The sequence below is a fragment of the Cydia fagiglandana genome, chromosome 16 (assembly GCF_963556715.1).
Source record: "Cydia fagiglandana chromosome 16, ilCydFagi1.1, whole genome shotgun sequence".
Classification (NCBI taxonomy): Eukaryota; Metazoa; Arthropoda; class Insecta; order Lepidoptera; family Tortricidae; genus Cydia; species Cydia fagiglandana.
In genome coordinates, this window is record NC_085947.1 from 18,480,238 (window position 1) to 18,501,720 (window position 21,483).

The 21,483-nt window shown below is 35.8% G+C and overlaps 1 protein-coding gene across 2 annotated transcripts; it reads left to right on the forward strand.

The window, feature by feature from the left end:
• The first annotated feature begins 2,078 nt into the window (after positions 1–2,078).
• Positions 2,079–16,897, forward strand: LOC134672059 (splicing factor Cactin-like). 2 transcript variants are annotated; one of them, XM_063529959.1, is made up of 8 exons: positions 2,079–2,193; positions 2,285–2,614; positions 9,721–9,958; positions 10,392–10,566; positions 11,052–11,251; positions 11,582–11,677; positions 11,823–11,912; positions 16,652–16,897. In XM_063529959.1, coding segments are annotated over exons 1-8 (1,164 nt in total). In that variant the 5' UTR covers positions 2,079–2,191; the 3' UTR covers positions 16,685–16,897. The 2 variants fall into 2 exon arrangements, with proteins under 2 accessions (XP_063386029.1, XP_063386028.1); XM_063529958.1 differs by having other exon boundaries at positions 11,823–16,897.
• The last annotated feature ends 4,586 nt before the right edge of the window (positions 16,898–21,483 follow it).

Genomic DNA, 21,483 nt, shown 5'->3' on the forward strand with positions numbered 1-21,483 from the left:
GGAATTACATACAGTCTTTGCCGCCTTAGGCCCCAAGCCCTACATAGCAAGCTCTAGCCGCCCCCCCTTTCTCAGCACCCATCATATAGACTGCCGCCCAAAATATCTGGCCGCCCTAGGCCCGGGCCAACTCGGTTTTAGGGCAAATTCGTAACTGCCTGAGGGTCGCGTGGGTCCGCTACGCCCGCTTGCTATCGTTTTTAACTAGGACGCTTGTCACTGGACCATAGACATCGAAGTTTGCAAATTGCGAGCATCTTTCTCTGTTACTGTAATTACTCCTTTATAGGAGTAAAAGAGAAAGATGCCCGTAATTTGCGAACTTCGGTGTTCACGGTGCTAGGCCACCTGTGCGAAAAGAGAAGAGTCGTGAAATGTAAAGAAATTAGTGATGTGCCGTTCTTAGTAAATTTTCCAAAGAGGATAAATTCCCAGTAACGTTTCTGGTATCGTCCCAAAAGTCAGTAAATTACGATAAAGTTCTATTTTTCTTTTATTATCAATGTGTTTATTATTATTATAACAATGCATAAATATAGTGCGTCAAGCAAATCTTGTCAGTAGCAATGTAAAGCAAACTAAAGTAGGGCAACACTCAAAGAGTAGTATTGCGCTAAGAAAAGCAGCAATGTACATCGAACCAAAACTTTTTTTTCCGCTGAGCGCGCCTTGTCACGTACGTCAATTCAAATTGTCACTCGCGGATTCTCTATTGAAAATGTTTGAAATTGTTATTAATACGTATGGACGGACAATTTAAAAGCGGTGTGTTGTGTGATGTTGATAAAAATGATTAACTAATTTGAAGATCTCAAAATAAAATGCCGTTAAACAAGAATGTATGAATAAAATCATTGCTTCAGCAGGTAGATGTCATATTGGATTTTCATATTTTATTAGATTTCTCAGTTGGCACTGTAGGCATTGTAGGCACCTTAGCTTTAATTAAGCACAGTCTTATTTAATATATTGGTATTTAATGGTGACACAGCAGAAATATCTCTTGAAATAGAATCGATTCAGAATGTAAACATTGTAAACCATTGTAAACAAACAAGATGATGGCTGTCATTCGCGATCCACATTCCACAGATAAAACACAGATGACACGCGATTTTCGAATTATTCGATCACAGTGTTGCTAACCCGCGATTTTTTAAATTTGCCGCCGTTTGCTACTGACAAGATTTGCTTGACCCAGTATATGTCTGTAATGTTTATGGACTTTGGATTTCAATTTTGGCAATTATTTATTCTGTATTGGCTCTCATTTCACCAATTTAAACATGCCGAAATAAATACATACCTATTTATATAAATTTACTTAAGTACCTAATAAAAATTGTGTAACACTGATTCTCATCGTGCCGACATCATAGTCACCCTAATGAGTTTGACAATGTTGTCTTGTATTCTTATCGCAAAATGTAATAATTGTGGCTTCCTGTGGCCTATTTTATAAAGCTACAAGTTACAATTTACAAGCGGAAGTCTCTTTCTAACTCTATGTGTTAGAACGAGACTTCCGCTTGTAAATTGTAACTTGTAGCTTTATAAAATAGGCCACTGGTGAAACAATATTCCACAATTAGAAATTCTTTCACTCCCACAACCTTTAACGCAACATTTATTCACCATTTTTAGGAAATTTTGCATTCACGTGTTTTGATAACATGTCATGACGATAGGGATACCAATTAACATTCAAAGTTTCTACAATGTCTACCACACCAAAATTAATGTTTTTTTTGTTGTCCACATGCTTGGTTAAATCAGATAATAATATTGACATCATACTTATTTACAAATTTCTTAAAAGTTATCAGAACCTTACTCTGAATATAGCATTTAAATAATATAAGAAGTTATTTAATTTGAGTAGTATATTGATATGAATACTACCACAATGGTATATTTTTAACATTGGCAACACGTGCGAGTGAAACACCGCGACCCACCTTTGCTATCTCAAGTGGACCGTTTTCTCTAGTCTGGTACGAACGTCTTTCTAGCTCGGTGATAAAGTTCAATTTAGTATGGCAAAAAAAGTGACAGTGCAGTCCATCTTATAAGTCCATGGCTGCTGTATTCTGCGTTATATTTTCTAAAATCTCTGAAATACACATTTTTTGTGTAATGGCCATGTTAAAAGTAATATATTAAGACGTATAAGGATCATTAATAACTACAAATGTAAGTACTACATCATCAAATAATTCACATGTTAACTTCTAAACAATGTTCTAATTGCAATCTAATGCTTTTAATCTGCTGTTTCCTGCAGGTCTTCAAGGCACGACGTGAGTAGACGCCGAGAGCGTTCACGCAGCCTCTCATTGGAGCGCCATCGCTCACGAAAAGAACACAAAAAGTCGCGAACGCGATCACCCGCGCCATCAAAACACAGGTCACCCAGCAGGGAGAAGAGTAAACATAAGAAAAGTAAAAAGAAAAAGAAGAAGAAGAATAGGAGCAGCAGCTCGTCGAGTAGTAGTGACACGGACGAGGAGCTGAGGCTGCTGCAGCGGCTGGAGGCGGAGCGCCTCAGGCTTAAAGAGGAGAGGAAGAAACAGAAAGAATTGCAGAAGGCTAATGAGACTCCAGAGGAGAAACGGTAAAGTTTTAGTACATATATTTTGGATTTAGCTTTTTCTTTATTGTTTAAATCCTCATTTCTCTGAGTATTTAATTAAAAGGTATTTAATTAAAACTCATGAAAGGTAAGTGTACACCATCCAGTGCCTGTTTCTGTCCACTGCATTGGACCACCAAATACCAACAAATATTAAGTCCAAAGTATTTAACACCTGTATCCTTCCTTGCCTTACATATGGATGTCAAACATGGGCCCTAACTGTCAAGGAAAGGAAAGCTCTCCAAGTATGCCAGAACAGTATGGAAAGAAGCATGTTGAAGGTTAAACTTAGAGATAGAATAAAACTGGAGGACATTAGAAAGAGAACAAAAATAATCGACGTAAACCACACTATGAAAAAACTAAAGTGGAAGTGGACTGGCCACATGCTCCGAGACAAAAGAGAAAAATGGTCAAAAGATATCACAACATGGTACCCAAAAGACGGAAAAAGGAATGATGGTAGACAAAAAATGAGATGGGAAGACGAGTTCAGGCAGGTGGCTGGAGCCTTGTGGAGAAGACAGGCTCTGGACAGAGACGCGTGGAGGAATATGGGAGAGGCCTATGCCAAGGGCAACCAGACAAAACGTCTGCGGAGAAAGGCTAGCAGTAAGCAGTAAGCATTGGACAGTTAACTGACGCACTTACCCTACCATAATGTTATTCATTTGTATATTTCGTCGCCGTAGAGCGAAAAGTCACCAAATCACAAAATGGCCAAAATTGACTTAATAATGTCATCAAAATCGCATTTTTTTTCTCCAAATTTCAGTCTTATTGCGGTAGCAATAGAGATCACAGTATCAATTTTACAAAGTTAAAGAACTAACTAAAAACTCACTTGGGATTCAATATTTTAGTCGAAAAATACCTAATTCCGTTATACATTTTTAAACTTCTTGTAACTTATTTAGGAGCGTACCTAAGTCATTTTAGTTATTTTTTCCCTAAGTATTACTAAACTATTTAACCACGAAGAACCTCATTCAAAAAGTCACTTAATTTACTTAGTTACTTTTTGAATACCTGGTATGTCAAAAGTGTGAAAGCGAAAATTAACTAACTCTATTTAGTTATTTTTTATTCAAAGTTGTAAGGCAATGTATATCATTTAACCAAAGCGATAATTAATTATACAATTTTAATGAGTTTTGCCCTACAAAAAAATATATAATACAATAATTAATCATATTTAATTAATTTTACAATAAAGACTGTACTGTACGTCGACGTGATTTGGTTGAAATTCGATCGCAAGTTGGTGACTTTTCGCCCAGTACCGCAGTCCTCCGCACCGATACCGACCGCTTCGGCTCCCTCCGCCGCGTCGACCTGCCAGTAAGTAGTTGCGCATGAGCCGACAGTGAAGCTACTGTTACACATGCTGATTACTAGCACGAAAGCATGCCACTATTGAGCAATTGCTACTTAGTAGTATGTGTGTCGAAACATTGCTAATAATGAGCATGCTCATTTTGAGTTTGCTCAAAAATCAACGGTCGTGCGATTTTTGGTCATGCTACCTGCAGCGCGGATGGAGAGGGGGAGGGGGGAGTGCTTTTAGCGCGTGTGAACAGGTTTGCTTATTGATCATGCTAGTATCTTGTTTCTGTATAGCGCTTTCAACTTGAGAGAGTAAAAAGTCAAATTGATGCGGTAGCATCCGCAAATAATTTTTATAACCCGCAGCATCTTCTATTCGCATTTCTGTAAGCAACTGAGCACTTGCTCCGAAGTCCTGTCTGCTAGATATCCAATCACGGACCCAAATCTTTCTATTTCTTTTCTTTTTTTGTCGAGCTGATATAAGCTTCTGGATGCATTGCATCGCCAGCAAAAGGATGATCTTATTCAGCTCCATACGGATAGCTGTTTGATTGTCCATGGCTTTATTTGAACCGACAGAGAGCGAGAGAGCACGCTATAAAATGGCATGTGTATTGAAGTGTTTGCTTTGAGCATGCTTATGCAGGAGCAAACTTAAAACTAGCATACCTATTGCTAGCAAATGTAAACTGCTCATAAGCATGCTCGTATTGAGCATACTAATAGCACGCTTTTTAGCATGATACTTTAGAGCATGTGTAACAGTAGCTTGCTAGTTACGTGTAGTTACTGTTTGCTACATAATAATTGCGTGTACCGAGATTAAGTTTAGTACGACACGCGCTTGGATTTGATAAAAAAGAAAGATGATTTGGATAACGAGGTAAGTGTTTTTGGTGTCAGTTTGTTATTATATTGTAATTTTTTTTTATCAAAAACTGTTTATAAAATGAAATGCTATTTCATAGATTCAAGTTTAGAAGTACTTGTATCGGGTAAGCCAAAAGGAACAGGATTATGTGGAACGAAACAAGTAAAATTTTGTTATATCGGTGTGATTACTAAAGCTTGTGGGTGTGTGTGCCTAATAACAAAATGCTTTTTTACATACTCGTACTACAATAACCATTACATGTTTACTCAATTATTTACTAAAATATAATAATCCGTATTTAAGATGATTGTACGGTCACGAAATTTAATTCCTTCCACACTTCGTACCTTGTCACAGTGAGAACAACATGAAATTTCTGGCGGCTTTCATTATTGGTTGTCAACTTGTCACTGTGACAAAGGTACGAAGTGTGGAAGAATAGTACCTACATTACGCTGCATTGCAAGTGCAGAAAAGAGGAAATGCGAAACGAGTGGCGATAAATTAAAACAAGACCGAAGGGAGTGTTTTAAATCGACACGAGTTGCGAATTACCTTTTCGCACGTGTATCGTATAACGTTTTACAGTACATAATATGGCCCGTCAAATTTTTGACATAGTTACGTAATGTGCTTATTATCGCACTAGTGCGGTAATGTAGCACCATATGTACTGTAAATTAAATTTTGTGACCGTACTTGGTGTTGCCTGCATTGTGTTGTGTGTTTAACAAGCCTGTGTTTTTATCATCAATATCACTAACCGATTACCGAATTATGTCATAGTGCTGAAAACGGTGATAACTTTTTATAATATACTTCCTTTTATTTAAAAATAATGTCATTGTCATTATGTACCACGGAAGCACTATTCTTAATTCGACTATTTTAGCCGTATGGAAGCTGTGTGCTGATGTGTAACGCTAGCATGCGTTTCAACTCTCTTTGCACGCGAACATAATACATATATAAATATATTAGCTGTTAATTTTTAAAGAAGCATACAATAAAATAAACACTTAAAGGTGAGAGTCTGAGGTGCATCATCATTAAAGCGATCATCAACAATCATTTCGCATACATAAGAGCATGTCATGCACCACTTGATATTACGCATCATGCTAAATGAGGTCCAGTACGGTTACCATCAGTTTGTCACTGACATAAACGCCGTCGAGAACGTAATTTACTTTCTATACATCTCGCTCGCACTCGCATATTAGTGCAAACGGGATGTATAGAAAGTAAATTACGTTGGTAATGGTAACCGTACTGGTTTAAAGATGACTCACGCTAGAACGGTAACGTGCTGTGTTCGGCCCGAGAACGGTCCAGGCCGACGACATGCGATTGTAATAGGGTGGTATTTTCTTCAGTGCGCATTGATAACGGCCTGGACTCGCTAAGCCCTCGTTCTAACGTGATGATCCCTTAAACGTAACTAATCCAACTTAACCGCAAATTGGCTTAGTAACTAATTAGTTGCATCTATTTCAGAATTTTTTAGCTACCCTGGAAGACAAAGAAGCAACATAGACATTGGAGATTGAGGACTTATTTCAGGAGAAATATTTGTATGAGTCAGCTCCAGCATCTGCTGTGTTCAGTCCTTTTAATTTGATTTGTAGGTCAACTTTATTTGATTTGTAGTCCATTTTAATTTGATTTGTTTTAATAAAGTGTTCGCATAATTTTAAATGACGTGATTTCATTTGATCCTTAAATTAAACAGAATCCAAAAAAATATTATAGTAAGTAGTTTTAACTAACACGTATTTTCACTTTATCACAACAGTCATAATACGACTAACTTTACTTAGTTAAATCTAGACGCACTAAAATGTGGGCAAAAAATCAATAACTTCGTTCAAAAAATCACTAAGTCATAATTAAGGTGTAATATTTAAGGGCAAAAATTAATTATCGCCTATAGCTCCTAAATCGTTAGTGTGAATAATATAAATCCATTTTGAGCCCAAAGAATAGCAGTTTCCAATGAATAAACACATATAAAACCACAATTTTATCTTAAGGTGGTTCGATTTTCATACAAAATTCAATCAAAGCTCATTAAGTAACTACACACTATTAGTACATAAATATTTCCGCATTTATCTTCCTTCGAATATTCGTTTGCGCGAAATTAACAGGAAAACAATGTTTCATACAGAAATCATGCAAAAATCATAGTTAAATTTTCATCAATTTTACGTATGTGTGTGTCACAAATGTCGTGTACAGATACATTGGCGACGTTGCCATACCATTTCCGACGTTGCCGGGCTGACCACGGCGCGAATTTGGAGTGCCGTCATGTTTAGTGCAATTTTGTTGACACTGACGTTTGACAGGTACTTAATTGACCTAAGCGAGAATAAGTACCCGAAGTTCGTCAGCTTAGCTAAGAACTATCATGGCGTGTTATGTAAACAGTCGCTTTTTTGCTTACAAACGGAAGATTCCCGGTTCGATCCCCAGTCAATTGTATGCTGGAACATAACTTTTTGTATTTTTGTTACATCTAAATTTCGTATTGTTTTTTTATTTTTATTTAATTTTTCTTATTATCATAAATCGATTGATTAAGTATGGTATGGGCTACACGTATTCGTTTATTTTTGACAAAGAAAATTAGAAATTATACTCTACCTAATCTCTCTTATTTTTACAATCAGGACATCCTCACTGCAATAAAAAAGAGATATATAAAATTTCCTGTGGATAAAATAATGGATTTTGTCTATGAATGAAAAACACAATTATTACTATAGTTTGTTTTTTTTAGCATTAGAAATAAGGTAAACAATCTTGACGTGTCTTTTAATTGAAAAACACATTTTAAAAATAAGTTACGGCAAATATGTAACAATTATAAATCAAATACGATCATTTATATTCTTCTGCTTTCATAAGTAATAGTTTTTTGATTTTTAAAAAGCGTTTAAATCTGTGTGCCTAGCCAAGATGCCAGTCGTTCGCTCCGTAGCGAACGTTAGGGTAATACCTGTCTCTATCACTCTGCCATATTAACACATTCATTACCACTAAGTGCTACGGGTTACGCTCGTAGCGCGTAGCCACGGTTTCGCCGTATGTAGCGCGTAGTCGCTACGAACAGTGTACCCGACAGTCGGGTTCTTGGTGTTGAATGTGTTAATGCGACAGACACGGCTGCGCTTCGGTCGCTACGGAGCGTAAACCATTGGCACCTTGGCTAGGCACCCTGGTCATCTGGAAAGCGAAACACATACGGAACGCGTTTCTATTACTCAATACAGTGGCCAGTTGCAGATTCGGCGGTAAACTTAACTATACCTAAATCTGGGTGCCTAGCCAAGATGCCAGTCGTTCGCTCCGTAGCGAACGTTAGGGTAATACCTCTCTCTATCACTCTGTCATATTAATGCGACAGACACGGTTGCGCTTCGTTCGCTACGGAGCGTACACCATTGGCATCTTGGCTAGGCACCCTGGTCATCTGGAAAGCGAAACACATACGGAACGCTTTTCTATTACTCAATACAGTGGCCAGCTGCAGATTCGGCGGTAATCTTAACTATACCTAAATCTGGGTGCCTAGCCATGATGCCAGTCGTTCGCTCCGTAGCGAACGTTAGGGTAATACCTCTCTCTATCACTCTGCCATATTAATGCGACAGACACGGCTGCGCCTCAGTCGCTACGGAGCGTAAACCATTGGCACCTTGGCTAGGCACCCTGGTCATCTGGAAAGCGAAACACATACGGAACGCGTTTCTATTACTCAATAAAGTGGCCAGCTGCAGATTCGGTTTTAAAGTTAACTATACCTAAACCTGGGTGCCTAGCCACGATGCAGGCTAGTAGAGTTCTCTTTCACCTTCAGCAGAACCGGGAGATCCAAACCTACCTACTTTTCATCTAATAATCTCAAGAATCAGTGCATGATTCAAACTTTACCGGTTGCCGTGGTAAGACCTAGGATTTACCATATCGGTGTTGGTAAAAGCCCGAAGTAAACTAGTAAGATTTAACATTTCGGGCTTTTACCGATCGGCATCGGTAAAACCTAGGTTTTACCGGTAAATCCTAGGTTTTGCCGTACTTCGGGCTTTTACAGTAACATATATATAATAATTGCTCGTTTAAAGGTAAGATAACACAAAGGAGAAACAAAAAGAAATTACCTACTCGCACCAGTCTTGAACCCCAATCCTCTTGCACGTAGTTATTTCCACGAACATACCGTTACGCTATTGCAATGCAACATACTTACGTTGTGTGAAATTGTCTACTACAAGGATCACGGAAACACTGTTTGCATGTGTGAGTAATACTAGGAAAAAGCGTGACAGCAACACTCCGTCGAATTAAAAAGGTGGTTTTTGCACAATGAAGTATTCAATGTTTACTTTAATTGTTCAATATTTATTTAAAGAGTGCGCGAAACATACTTTTAAGTATACAAATACCATGACCATTTCACAAAAAAATAAAACCTGAAATTTTGCAAAAGTGGTGCCATCTAGCGAGAGTTAAGTTTTGAGTAACCTAGGCGAACCACCTTAAGATAATTTCAGTATTTTTTTTTTTAATTATTTTTTCTTTAAACCCTCATAACCAAAAATGACCAATGAACGATTTGGTGACTTTTCGCTCTACGGCGACGATTTGTTCACATTTTTTGGGATAACTCACAAAAATCCATACTTGAGTTATTATTGCACTATGTGTTGCAATACCTACTAGTTTTTCTTATGTCTGTGTGCTAAGTGTAACAGAAAATTTCTTTTTTTTGTGTTGCTTTTTATGACATCTGGTTATATCAGTAACTAGAAAATAGAGCCATTGCCTTACTTTTTGTCTGAAGTATTATTTGATGATCTGAACTTTATATACACAGAGCCCGCCGTCTAAAAGAGAAGCAAGAAAAAGAGCGCAAACGCCGCGAGCGCATGGGCTGGGACAACGAGTATCAATGCTACACCAACCAAGACAATCCGTTCGGAGACTCGGCGCTCACACACTCGTTCGTGTGGACCAAGAAGCTGGCTAAGGAAGGTGTGAAGGCGGTCAGCAGAGATGAGCTTGAAGCTATGAACCGGCAGAAGCAACTTGAGAATAAGATTGAGCTGGAAAAGGTAAATATTGAATTTAGTGGATATTTTGATCAGATGAAATGAAATGGCACCTGCATGTTTATGTATGGGATATTAGTAACTTTGTAAACATGTTTTGTGTTTAAGTATTTTTCTCTTTGGCTTTTACAATAAAGCCATCACTTCTTTAATCATGTACTAATTTACTAAATACTCCCAGTATTTGTAAAAAAATCTGTACTAGTAAAACTCATCTAAACAATAACCAATTACTGAAGGTCAATTCTATCTTGAAAACTGGTGGCTTCTGTCACCAGTTGATTCCATGCTTGATAGTTGTTTCTAATTCTGTGGTTCTGGCTGTCAATACTGTGAGTTCAGTAACCTGCTCAGGCCACCAGTTAGGAGAATTGCCAAGATAATTTTGCGTATAAGTGTTGTGTCCATATTTCACATCCACATTCCTGCCCTGTAGGTGAAGCAGCGTCGACTAGAGCGCGAGGCAGAGCGCGCGGCTCGCGAAGCAGAGACAGCAGCCGCGGCCAGGGCGCGCGAGGCAGCGCAGTTTGATTCGTGGGCGCGGCAGGAAGACGCGTTCCATTTACAACAAGCTAGGTTGCGCTCGCAGATCCGCATCCGTGATGGACGAGGTAAGTTTATTCTATAGTTAACAGGAATATTAGAGAGTGAGGCAAAACTTGGAAGGCAGAACTGTGGTACGACGCGTTTCACTTGTACCAGAGTATGTTACCCTCGCTATAGTTCGTTTTTTTTAGCATTAGAAATAAGGTAAACAATCTTGATGTGTCTTTTAATTGAAAAACACATTTTAAATATAAGTTACGGCAAATATGTAACAATTATGAATCTAATACGATCATTTATATTCTTCTGCTTTCATAAGTAATAGTTTTTGATTTTTAAAAAGCGTTTTTCAACTAAAAGACATGTCAAGATCGCTTACCTTCTTGCAAGTTCTTTCTAATGCTAAAAAAAACGAACTATAATTAGAAAAAAAACTTTTCGTATCAGATATTTCTAAACTGCTGTTTATTTGGAAGTTAGTTTTTAGGTGAAGCAACATAAAACAATTATTGACGCTATGTTAATACTAATGCCCATCTTATATCCACAGCGAAGCCTATCGACCTACTCGCTTGGTACGTGGGCTCAGAGCAGTGTGTAGACGCGCTCGAAATGCACGAGCCCTACACCTACCTCAACGGACTCCAAGCTCCGGACCTCGAAGACTTGTTGGCTGACATCGCTGTGTACAAGTCTTTAGAGCAGGAGCAAAACCAGAGGTACTGGAAGGATGTGGAGACCATTGTGCAGGTAAAAATAATAATATTGAGCCTCATACAAATACCAAAGTACCTATATTTTATTTACTAACTCTGACATCTGCCACATCTGGGACAAGATATGTTTTAATTTAACACTTTTAATATTTTTTTATCTCAGGATCAAGATGACAACTACGATTGTCCAAAATGTGCTCTTTAATTTCTGAAATAAATAATTATTTAATTTTAATTTCTACAAATAATGGTGGCCCATGAGGGGAAATTTCACTCTTATAACAAAATACAGAACCAGTTGAATGTTGTGAATCAAATCAAGATTTATTGAAAGTAAAGCTAATCTAACTCTTTTGTTTGACAGGACGAGCTAGCGAAGCTACGGAGAGCTGCACCAGAGCCCCATGAAGCGGTACATCGGGACACCGTGCACCAGAGCGTGGCCGATGACGTCACACAGGTATGTAATCAATCGATTATTTTTATTTCGCTATGACTTCATTTGACTGGTTGAAATGTGGTGGTTCTTAGACTATTTCAGCAATAAAAAAAACCGGCTTTTGTTAAAGTCGGACGCATATATTAACGTGGTATATTTGTTATAGATTTTCAAAGGCAAGACGGGCGCACAGCTAGAAGCATTACAATCGCAGATCGAGCAGAAGATTTCTAGAGAGGAAGCTTACGGTAATGTGGTAGGTTCAAATTCAAACAATATTTCTCAATCTTACATTTCTACACCATTACAAGATATTGAAAACCCCTCGCATAAACAAGGTAGTCATTCAAGGGGTCCAGGTAAGAAAAATCATAAAACAAGTAGAAAACGTGGGCGTTCTGTTATGGATAAAGATAATAAAGCACCAAAAAGGGCGCGCATGGATGTAAATGTTGCTAATAATGAAGATTTAGAATCTCCTAGTGATTTACAAGATGAACCTAGACAGAATGAATTAGATAATACTTGTCAAACTAAGCAATACATTCCTCATCATTTGATAGGGCTTATGTATCGATTAGACTTGTCAGTGCTTTGCTCACTTAGAAAGTCTACGTATGAACATAAATATCCTTCATTGTCATTAGCGTTTGAAGATTCTGAAATTGATATGTTTAGTAATATTGTTCTTCGTTACGAAAAGAAGTCTATTCATATACGAATTGAAAATGTAGACGAATATTATATAGATAATGATATTAGCTATGCTAAATTATTTACTAAAGAAAGACGAAGTTCTTCTATTAATAGTTACTTTGGTAGTTTTGTTAAACATCTAATCTCTAAATCAGATAGTTTATCAAATAATGTAGAATATCTTATTGTCTATACTAATTCAGGCTTGGATCTTACAGAAAAAAAGGAATTAAAAAAAGGACAGTTGAGAAATTTTTATCCTTTTAAATTTGATAGCATAAATACAGAGGAATGTGACATTTTAAAAGACTTTTTGTTTACAAATGATAATACGCAAGGGAGTGGTTTTTATCAGTTTTTGCAGGATGATGCAACAAGAGAAGAACTTTTAGGACAATTAGAATTTTCTCCTGCTATGCGAAAAGCAATAAAAGGGAGAAAACTTTCTCAAGAGTTTGAAAAAGAAACAAAAAAAGCATTTTTAGATAAATTAGTACTTGCAGTTAATCAGCCTAATAGAGAAGAACTGAACAACATCGTTAAAAACGAAATAAAAAAAAATAGTAAAGTTCAAGACGATTATATAGCATTACAAGAAAGAATATTGTGTGATTTAACAGCTCCAGAAAAGGATAAAAAACTTAAGAATTATATATCTGGAGTTATATATGAATTCAATTTATTAATACTCTTCTTGCATGAAATGTTCTTGAATAAAAACATGCTTTCCATAAGTTTTGAGGAAAAAAGCCGTGATACATCTAATAATATTACTATTAATTATAAAGATAGAGTTACTTATGTAAAAGCTCATAATGCAGATAGTAATATTGGTTATGATCAGTTATTTCCCTCCAAAAGACAGGAAAGAAAGAATACGTTTTCTATTAATAAATATTTTACTCTTTTCATTGAAAAATTAGAAAATGATAAGGATATAAAATATTTTATTATCTATACTGATGCAGATCTAGACCTTACAGAAGAAAAAAAATTAAAAAAAGGGCAATCTAAAGATTCTTATCCTTTAAAATTTGATAGTATAGATATTCGAGAAAAAAGATATAAAATTTTAAGAAATTGTTCGTGTATAAATGGGAATGGTCTTTATCAATTTGTGCAAGAAGGAACAACAAGAGAGAAACTTTTAAGTCTATTAAAGCTTCCACCTTCTTTGCAGAAAGAAGAAGAGAAAGGAAGACTCTCTGATGATAATGAAATAGAAATAAAAGAGAAATTTTTAGATAAACTAATACTTGCAGTTAACCAACCTAATAGGGAAAATTTGAATAGTGTTATTAGAAATGAGATAGGTAAGTCTGATATTCCATATAATTACGAGAAATTACATGAAGTAGCGTTACGTTGGTCAGAATCTCATGAATTTGGCCCTATTACGAAAGGAATAATGGAAAAGCTTTTGGAAGATATAAAAAATAATAGATCTAGTTATCAGAAAATTCAAAATAAAAACATTGATGAAGAAATTAAATTTGCTAAAAGTGTGGTTGGTAAAAAAGGAACACCTGCATTTAATCAGTTCTTAAGTTTTTTAATTAAAGGAGAAGGAAAAAAATATCTGAAAGTCATGAAAAAAGAAGGAATAAGCTTAACTAATGTGTCCAGTATCTTAGGCGGAGCGAGAGGTAAAGCTCATACAGCATTTAAAGGCTTATATCGTCTATGGTTTGATAAAGAGGGAAACAAAACTCAATATTTAAAAACCCTAGAAAAAGAGGGAATAAATCTAGCTAATATATCTAGTATTTTGAATAGAGCAAGAGGTAAAGCCCCCACAGCGTTTAAAGACTTATATGATCTGTGGTTTGATGAAGAAGGAAATAAAACTCAATATTTAAAAACTCTAGAAAGAAAAGGAGTAAATTTGGCTAGCACGTCTAGTATTTTAAGTGGAGCAAGAGCTAAAGCTTCTACGGCATTTAAAGACTTACATGATCTATGGTTTGATAAAGATGGGAATGAAACTCAATATTTAAAAACTCTAGGAGAAGAAAAAATAAATTTAACTAATATGTCCAGTATTTTAGGTGGGGCTGGGGCTAATGCTGCAACAGCATTTAAAGGCTTGTATGATCTGTGGTTTGATGAGGATGGGAATAAAACTCAATATTTAAAAACTCTAGGAGAAGAAAAAATAAATTTAACTAATATGTCCAGTATTTTAAGTGGGGCTGGGGCTAATGCTGCAACAGCATTTAAAGGCTTATATGATCTGTGGTTTGATGAAGATGGGAATAAAACTCAATATCTGAAAACTCTAGAAGAGGAAGGAATAGATCTAACTAATATGTCCAGTATTTTGCATGGAGTAGGAGCTAATGCTACAAAAGCATTTAAAGGCTTATATGATCTGTGGTTTGATGAAGGTGGAAATAAAACTCAATATCTAAAAACTCTAGAAGAGGAAGGAATAGATCTAACTAATATGTCCAGTATTTTGCATGGAGTAGGAGCTAATGCTACAAAAGCATTTAAAGGCTTATATGATCTGTGGTTTGATGAAAATGGGAATAAAACTCAATATCTGAAAACTCTAGAAGAAGAAGGAATAAGTCTAACTAATATGTCCAATATCTTGCATGGAGTAGGAACTAATGCTGCAACAGCTTTTAAAAACTTATATAATCTATGGTTTGACGTGAAAGGAAATAAAACTCAACATCTGAAAATTCTGGAAGAAAAAGGAATAGATCTAACTAATATGTCCAGTATTTTAGGTGGATCAGGAACTAATATTGCAACAGCTTTCAAAGACTTATATGACCTTTGGCTTGATGAAGAAGGAAATAAAACTCAATGTTTAAAAACTCTAGACAAAGAAGGAGTAAGTCTAACTAATATGTCCAGTATTTTAGGCGGAGCAGGAGCTAATGCTGCAACAGCTTTTAAAAATCTATATTACCTATGGTTTGGTGAAGAAGGAAATAAAACTCAATATTTAAAAACCCTAGAAAAAGAGGGAATAAATCTAGCTAATATATCCAGTATTTTGCATGGAGTAGGGACTAATGCTGTAACAGCTTTCAAAGACTTATATGGTCTGTGGTTTGATGAAGAAGGAAATAAAACTCAATACTTAAAAACTCTAGAAGAAAAAGGGATAAACCTAACTAATATGTCTAGTATTTTGAATGGAGCAGGAGTTAATGCTGCAGCAGCTTTCAAAAGCTTGTATGATCTGTGGTTTGATGAAGAAGGAAATAAAACTCAATATTTAAAAATTTTAGAAAAAGACGGAATGAGTCTAACTAATATATCCAGTATTTTGCATGGAGCAGGAGCTAATGTTTCTAAAGCTTTTAAAGAACTATTTGATACTTTTTTTGATGAGCAAGGAAATAGAAAACAGCATTTAAAGCACTTTTTTATTGAGGAAAAAGGTGGAGAAAAAAGCTTTAAGCCAAGTAACTTATCCAGTATTTTAAGTAAAGCAGGAACTAGAGCTAGATATGCTTTTGAAAAATTGCATAATGTCTGTTTTAATGATGAAGGAAAAAGAACAAAACTTTTAGATGATTTCTATAAAGCAGGCTTTAGGCCAAGTAACTTATCCTCTGCATTATGTGGAACAGGAGCTCGTGCTTCTTCTATCTTAAAAAGATTGCATATTGTTTGCTTTAATGAGAAAAGAGAAATAACAAAACTTTTAGATGATTTCTGTAAGGTAGGTTTTAGGCCGGGTAATTTATGTAGTATGTTGAGTGGAGCAAAGAATAATCTAGAAAAGAGTCTGAAGAGGTTTCATGATTTTTGTTTTATAGGAGACACAAAAAGATACTTAAATCGTTTCTTAAGCGAGGAAGAAAGTTTTACGCTGAGTAACTTATCTAAGATATTGCATGGAGCAGGAGCTAATATTTGCCCTGCTTTAAAAATTTTTCATGATGTTTGTTTTGATGAGAAAGGAAACGAAACACAGCTTTTAGGTGACTTTCGTAAGGCAGGTTTTACGCCAAGTGATTTATCTAATATATTATCCATGTCGGGAAATAATGCCACTTTTATTTTAAGAAACTTTCATAAAGTTTGTTTTAATGAAGAAAATTATTTAATTCACTTCTTGGCCGAGAAAAAGCTTTTTACGCCGAAAGATTTATCTAGAATACTACATGGAGTAGGAATTGATGTTTGTTCTATTTTTGAAAGATTGCATGACCTTTGTTTTGATAAACAGGGAAACAAAACAAAATATTTAAACAATCTCATCAAAAATGGTCGTTATAAGATATCTGATATATTACATGAACAAGTTAAAAAAGCTTCTCCTATTTTTTTTAGATAAACAGAATATTAGTAAAGGAGACAAAGTAACTAATGCATCGAGTAATTCATCCGGTAAAACGGAGCAACAACAAAACTTGGGTAGTTTACAACAAGGTGATTCTAAAATTAAGAGAAAAACCCGGAAGAGTACCGTAAACTGGAGCGAAAACGGGCAAGAAACTGATGACGTAATAGATGATAACCCTGAAACTTATTTAAGTGATACAACAAAAGATAATCAATTAATAAGATCACCAAGTTTTTAAGCTATTTCTTTCTTGAGTTGTAAAATTTCAGCTTTAGAAAGTCCAGTAGATTGGGCTATCAAGTCAACAGATAAGCCGGCTTTAAGTAAGTTTCTAACTACAGCTATTTTAGCCTGTTTTTTGCCCTCTTCCCTACCTTCCTGCTTACCTTCAGCTCTGCCTTTTTCATGACCGATTTGGATACCTTCTAGTCTACCTTCTAGTCTACCTTTTTCATGACCAACTCTAAGACCCTCATCAAATTTTTGAGCAAAAGCAGCAATCTCATCCATTATGCGTTTCTTCATTTGTTCATATGCTAGTAACTCTTCTTCTGACCAATTAAACTTATTCATCTCTTCATAAGCTCGTTTTATTATTACGTCACTACCAACTATCTTATCTAGATCCTCTTCCCTTGTTTCTGCTGCATATCGGAAAAAATAACACCATTTTTCTACTATATTTTCTAGTTGGTCTTCTTTTGTCTTTGTAAATTTAGGTAGTTCTATGAATACGAAGTAAAAATCCTTTAAGTCATGTTCAAAGCTATTTTGATCTAAAATGACATGATTAGATTTGTACTCAGCCTTATCTGGAAAAATAATACAATCAGCAACAGCAATAAAGATAATTTCTTTGAGGTTATGATAATCATCACCTTGATCAGCTTGACTTGAGTAGGCTTTAGCAGCATAATATTGAGCACGCTTTTCGAAGCGTTTGGTCTTAGTGAATTGCATTTCTATGATGTACCTGGAACCTTGAGAGTCCTTACAAAGAACATCGACAATACTCTGCTTTTTAGCGGCAATTTCAGGGTCCAAAATGGTAGCTAAGAATTCAACATCGTGAATAGCAGCTAAGCCAGTAAAGCCCAAAATATCGTTCAAGAAATGAATAAGAATATCTTTATTCTTTTCGGTACCAAATATTCTTTTGAAGGCATAGTCGTTGCGTGCATCAAGAAATTTAGAAAAATCCATAACAAATTAACCTGGAAAGCATTAATAATTATACACAATTGTGAAGAAATATTCAACTAAAATGCAAACATTTTGTATATCTTTATTTGGTAGTATTAACTTGTATAATATTTATGGCAAATATCTCGATAAGGTATCAAATAGCACAAAAAGTAAGAAGCTGGAGGTTAAAGAGAAAATATACTCTGAAAGATTTAGTAGGCAAAACAAGCATTGTAATAGTTTAGACTTGATCTGACAGGCATGAATTAACTGACAGAAGAATTGACAAAGTCAAAACCAAAATCAGCATCCTGTTTAATGCTATCAATATTTTTCTGATAAGCAATATGCATACTATCAAAAAAGGTTTGCATAGGCATAGCAATATTTACCTGAATGCGGTCTAGATCTATTGTAAGAATGCACCCAATGGTCTACGTCTAACTGAAGTTCTGCCAAAGAGGCGTAAATTTTCTTTCTAAAGATAATATTGTAACATTCATCTTGCATAGTTCTGTGGAACCTTTCACATATGCCATTAGTCTGTGGAGAACGAGCTTTGGTTCGAGAATGATCAATATTTTCTACCCCTAAATATAGCTGGTAAGCGTGATTTTCAGGTCTGCCACAATACTCTGTACCACGATCCGTCAAAACACGTAGCAATGATACTTTCTGTTCATCAAAGAACGGTACTACCCTATCATTAAGAAGATCTGCAGCTGTGATAGCAGTCCTTTCTGTGTAAAGCTTAGCAAAAGCAACTCTGGAATAGGTATCAACAAAGGTTTGCTGGTAAATTCGTCCAATACCTTTGATATTACCAACATAATAACTGTCTTGGCTACCTAAGTATCCTGGATGCTCTGTTTCAATTTCTCCATGGGTCTCTTTTTCTTCCTTAGCCTTTTCTAGAGCTGTTATCTGTTCTTCTGTTAAAATGATACCATCCTGAGCTACTTTTGCTTCTAATGCCTTTAACCTCTTTTTAAAATTTTCAAGATCGTTTCTTTGCCACACTGATCTTATTCCACTTGCAGAGATGAGAATTCCTCTCTTTTTCAGTTCGTTTGCTGCTCTTCCTTGTCCGTATGCTGGAAACTCTATTGCTATTTCAACTACTGCTTTTTCTATATCCTCCGACACTCTATTTGCATACAATGGCTTGCTTTTACTTATCTCGTGTAAAGCCTCTTCTCCTCCTGTTTCATACAGTTCTTTGAAGCGGTAAAATGTATCCCTTGAATATCCCATTACTTTACACGCCTGTGATACATTTCCTAATTGCTTTGCAAGTTCTAGCAATCCCAACTTTGGTTTTAGTATTTTTTCTTGTGTTGTATTCATATCTGACACTCCTTTAAAACTTGTCTATATTTTTATCTTACTTTGTTTGCCTGTCAGATCAAGTCTAAACTATTACAGTTTGTTCTGCATACAAGAAAAGATTACACAATTACGGCAAGTGCATTTACTTAAGCAAGAAAGAAGCTAAAGCATACTGCGTTTTCAGAGTTAAATGATGATATAGTTTCCCTATACTACCAAGATCAGGAATTTAAAACCCACCATGGCTTCAGAGTACTTGCCATTTGATGCTTCAATACTGATTCTGCCAAAGAGCGACAAAATAATAGGCGAGTTTGGCTCAAGAGCAGTATGGAATGGAATCCAGAGATTTGAAGACTATACAAGTGCAACCTTTGAAGTTTGCTACGATGTGCTAAATAATATTGCAATAAAATCTGTGCTAAGTAGAGGTGACAGCTATGAGGTTGATTTAGCGATCGGTATGCTTGAATCCATAAAATCAGACGATTTGTTAATCTGTGATAGAGGATACGTATCTTATCGATTTCTTGCTGAGCTTACAGGAAGGAAAATCAATTATATAATTCGCTGTCCAAGTTCGTCTTTCAATGAAATAAACGCTATGTTTAAGCCGGAAAGCCCATCTAGTACGGTGGTAATGTCTACCGCACCTATTAAAGTAGCAAGACAGCTACGAAAGCTAGGATTACCTGATGAGATGAAATTCAGGTTAGTCAAAATAATACTTTCTTCTGGAGAAGTTGAAGTGTTAGTAACATCTCTGTTAGATGAGCAAAGTTTTACAGTCGAAGAGTTTGAGAGATTATATTACTTGCGCTGGGGAGTAGAAACATTTTTTTCTGGGCTGAAGGGAAGATTAAATTTAGAGAATTTCACAGGAAAAAGTATTGAAACTATCAAGCAGGATTTTTGGTAAACTATCTTCATCAGTAATCTAGAAAGTATCATGATAGAAGATGATGAAGAGACATTGAGCGCACAGAATAGTAAACTAAAAAAAAGCATCAATAAATCTGTCTCATTTAATGCGATTAAAAACTTAGCCTTTGATATTTTTTCTACAGAGTCAGATATAGACTGCATTATGGATCGACTATCACAGTTATTTTTGATGAACACTTTAGTGGTAAGAAAAGGGAAAAGAGTTGATCGTCATAAGATATCTGATATTCGTTCACTCAACTACCAGAAAAGAGCTAGAAAACATGTGTTTTAAATTCAAGATATCTTTTCAGTATCATTGCATTAGTACATTCTTTGCAAAATAACCTGCAATTATTACTTTTTTAAATAACTTGCACTTTTCAGACTCCCTTTTCTTAAAAATTCACCCTAGTATTTACCATAATTGGGTAGGTAAAGTTTTTTGAAGATAGGCAAATTATATTTTTTCCCGATAGTATTCATTATAGCGATCACGGAAATGCAGCTCTTTTATTTTTATATCATTTTATTGATTAAATATAATTTTTTAAATGATCGATATGACGTTTGTGAGGTGAAATGGCAGACTCGAGTAATTAATTCCTTGGCGCGTAGTAAATGGGACGAGATAGAAAAAAAATCGATGTCAACTGTCAGTGTCACTTAGCTCTCATTCCCGAAAAATAACGGACAAGCCTCATGTTACCTTGCGAATTGCTATTAATGTTATCATTGAGATTTTCGGCGACCTCAGCACGACCCACGGACTTCTGATTCCCCACGACATCTGCGCGTATTTGGACAAAGATTGAATTTACTTTCGATAACTTGGCACTGCATAAATTATTGGACAACGTTTTCTTCCCCACCCCTACACGACGGCCCCTACGCTGACCCTTGGACAGAGTTTTGCAAGAAAAATAAGCGAGTTCATACGAAATTGCGAGCAGATTCTACAAATTTGAAATTATTATCATAACAGTGATAAGCACAATGCCGTTGAATTAGAGGAGCAATGGCCGTACAGGAGTACGTATCCGTGAAATACATAGGTACAGAAAACTTTCTTCACTTGTGTTTTGATTTTTATTATTAAATTGCCATGAGCTGTTAAGTTCGTAAACAAGAAATCGGTCTAATTTTTTCTAACAATTTCAACCATCTGTTAGTTTTGTGTGGTTATCCTCATTTTATGAATGTTGTTCTTATTTTCAGGTGGATGTAAACATTCATTGGCGGTATTATACTGATTGCTAATTAGAACCATTGAGCCATGACATACTTCCTTGCAGTGTTATTCGGCTAAGCCTCGAGCATCCTGTGAATCTGAAGGATATAATTATTTCCATAAAAAAGAGCAATCGAATTAGGACCAAGA

Bases quoted from the DNA above. Each gene is read 5' to 3' on its own strand.
- LOC134672059 (XM_063529958.1), top strand. The intron at 2,615-9,720 runs GTAAAGTTTTAG...TTATATACACAG, and splicing joins GAGACTCCAGAGGAGAAACG to AGCCCGCCGTCTAAAAGAGA. The intron at 10,567-11,051 runs GTAAGTTTATTC...TTATATCCACAG, and splicing joins CCGCATCCGTGATGGACGAG to CGAAGCCTATCGACCTACTC.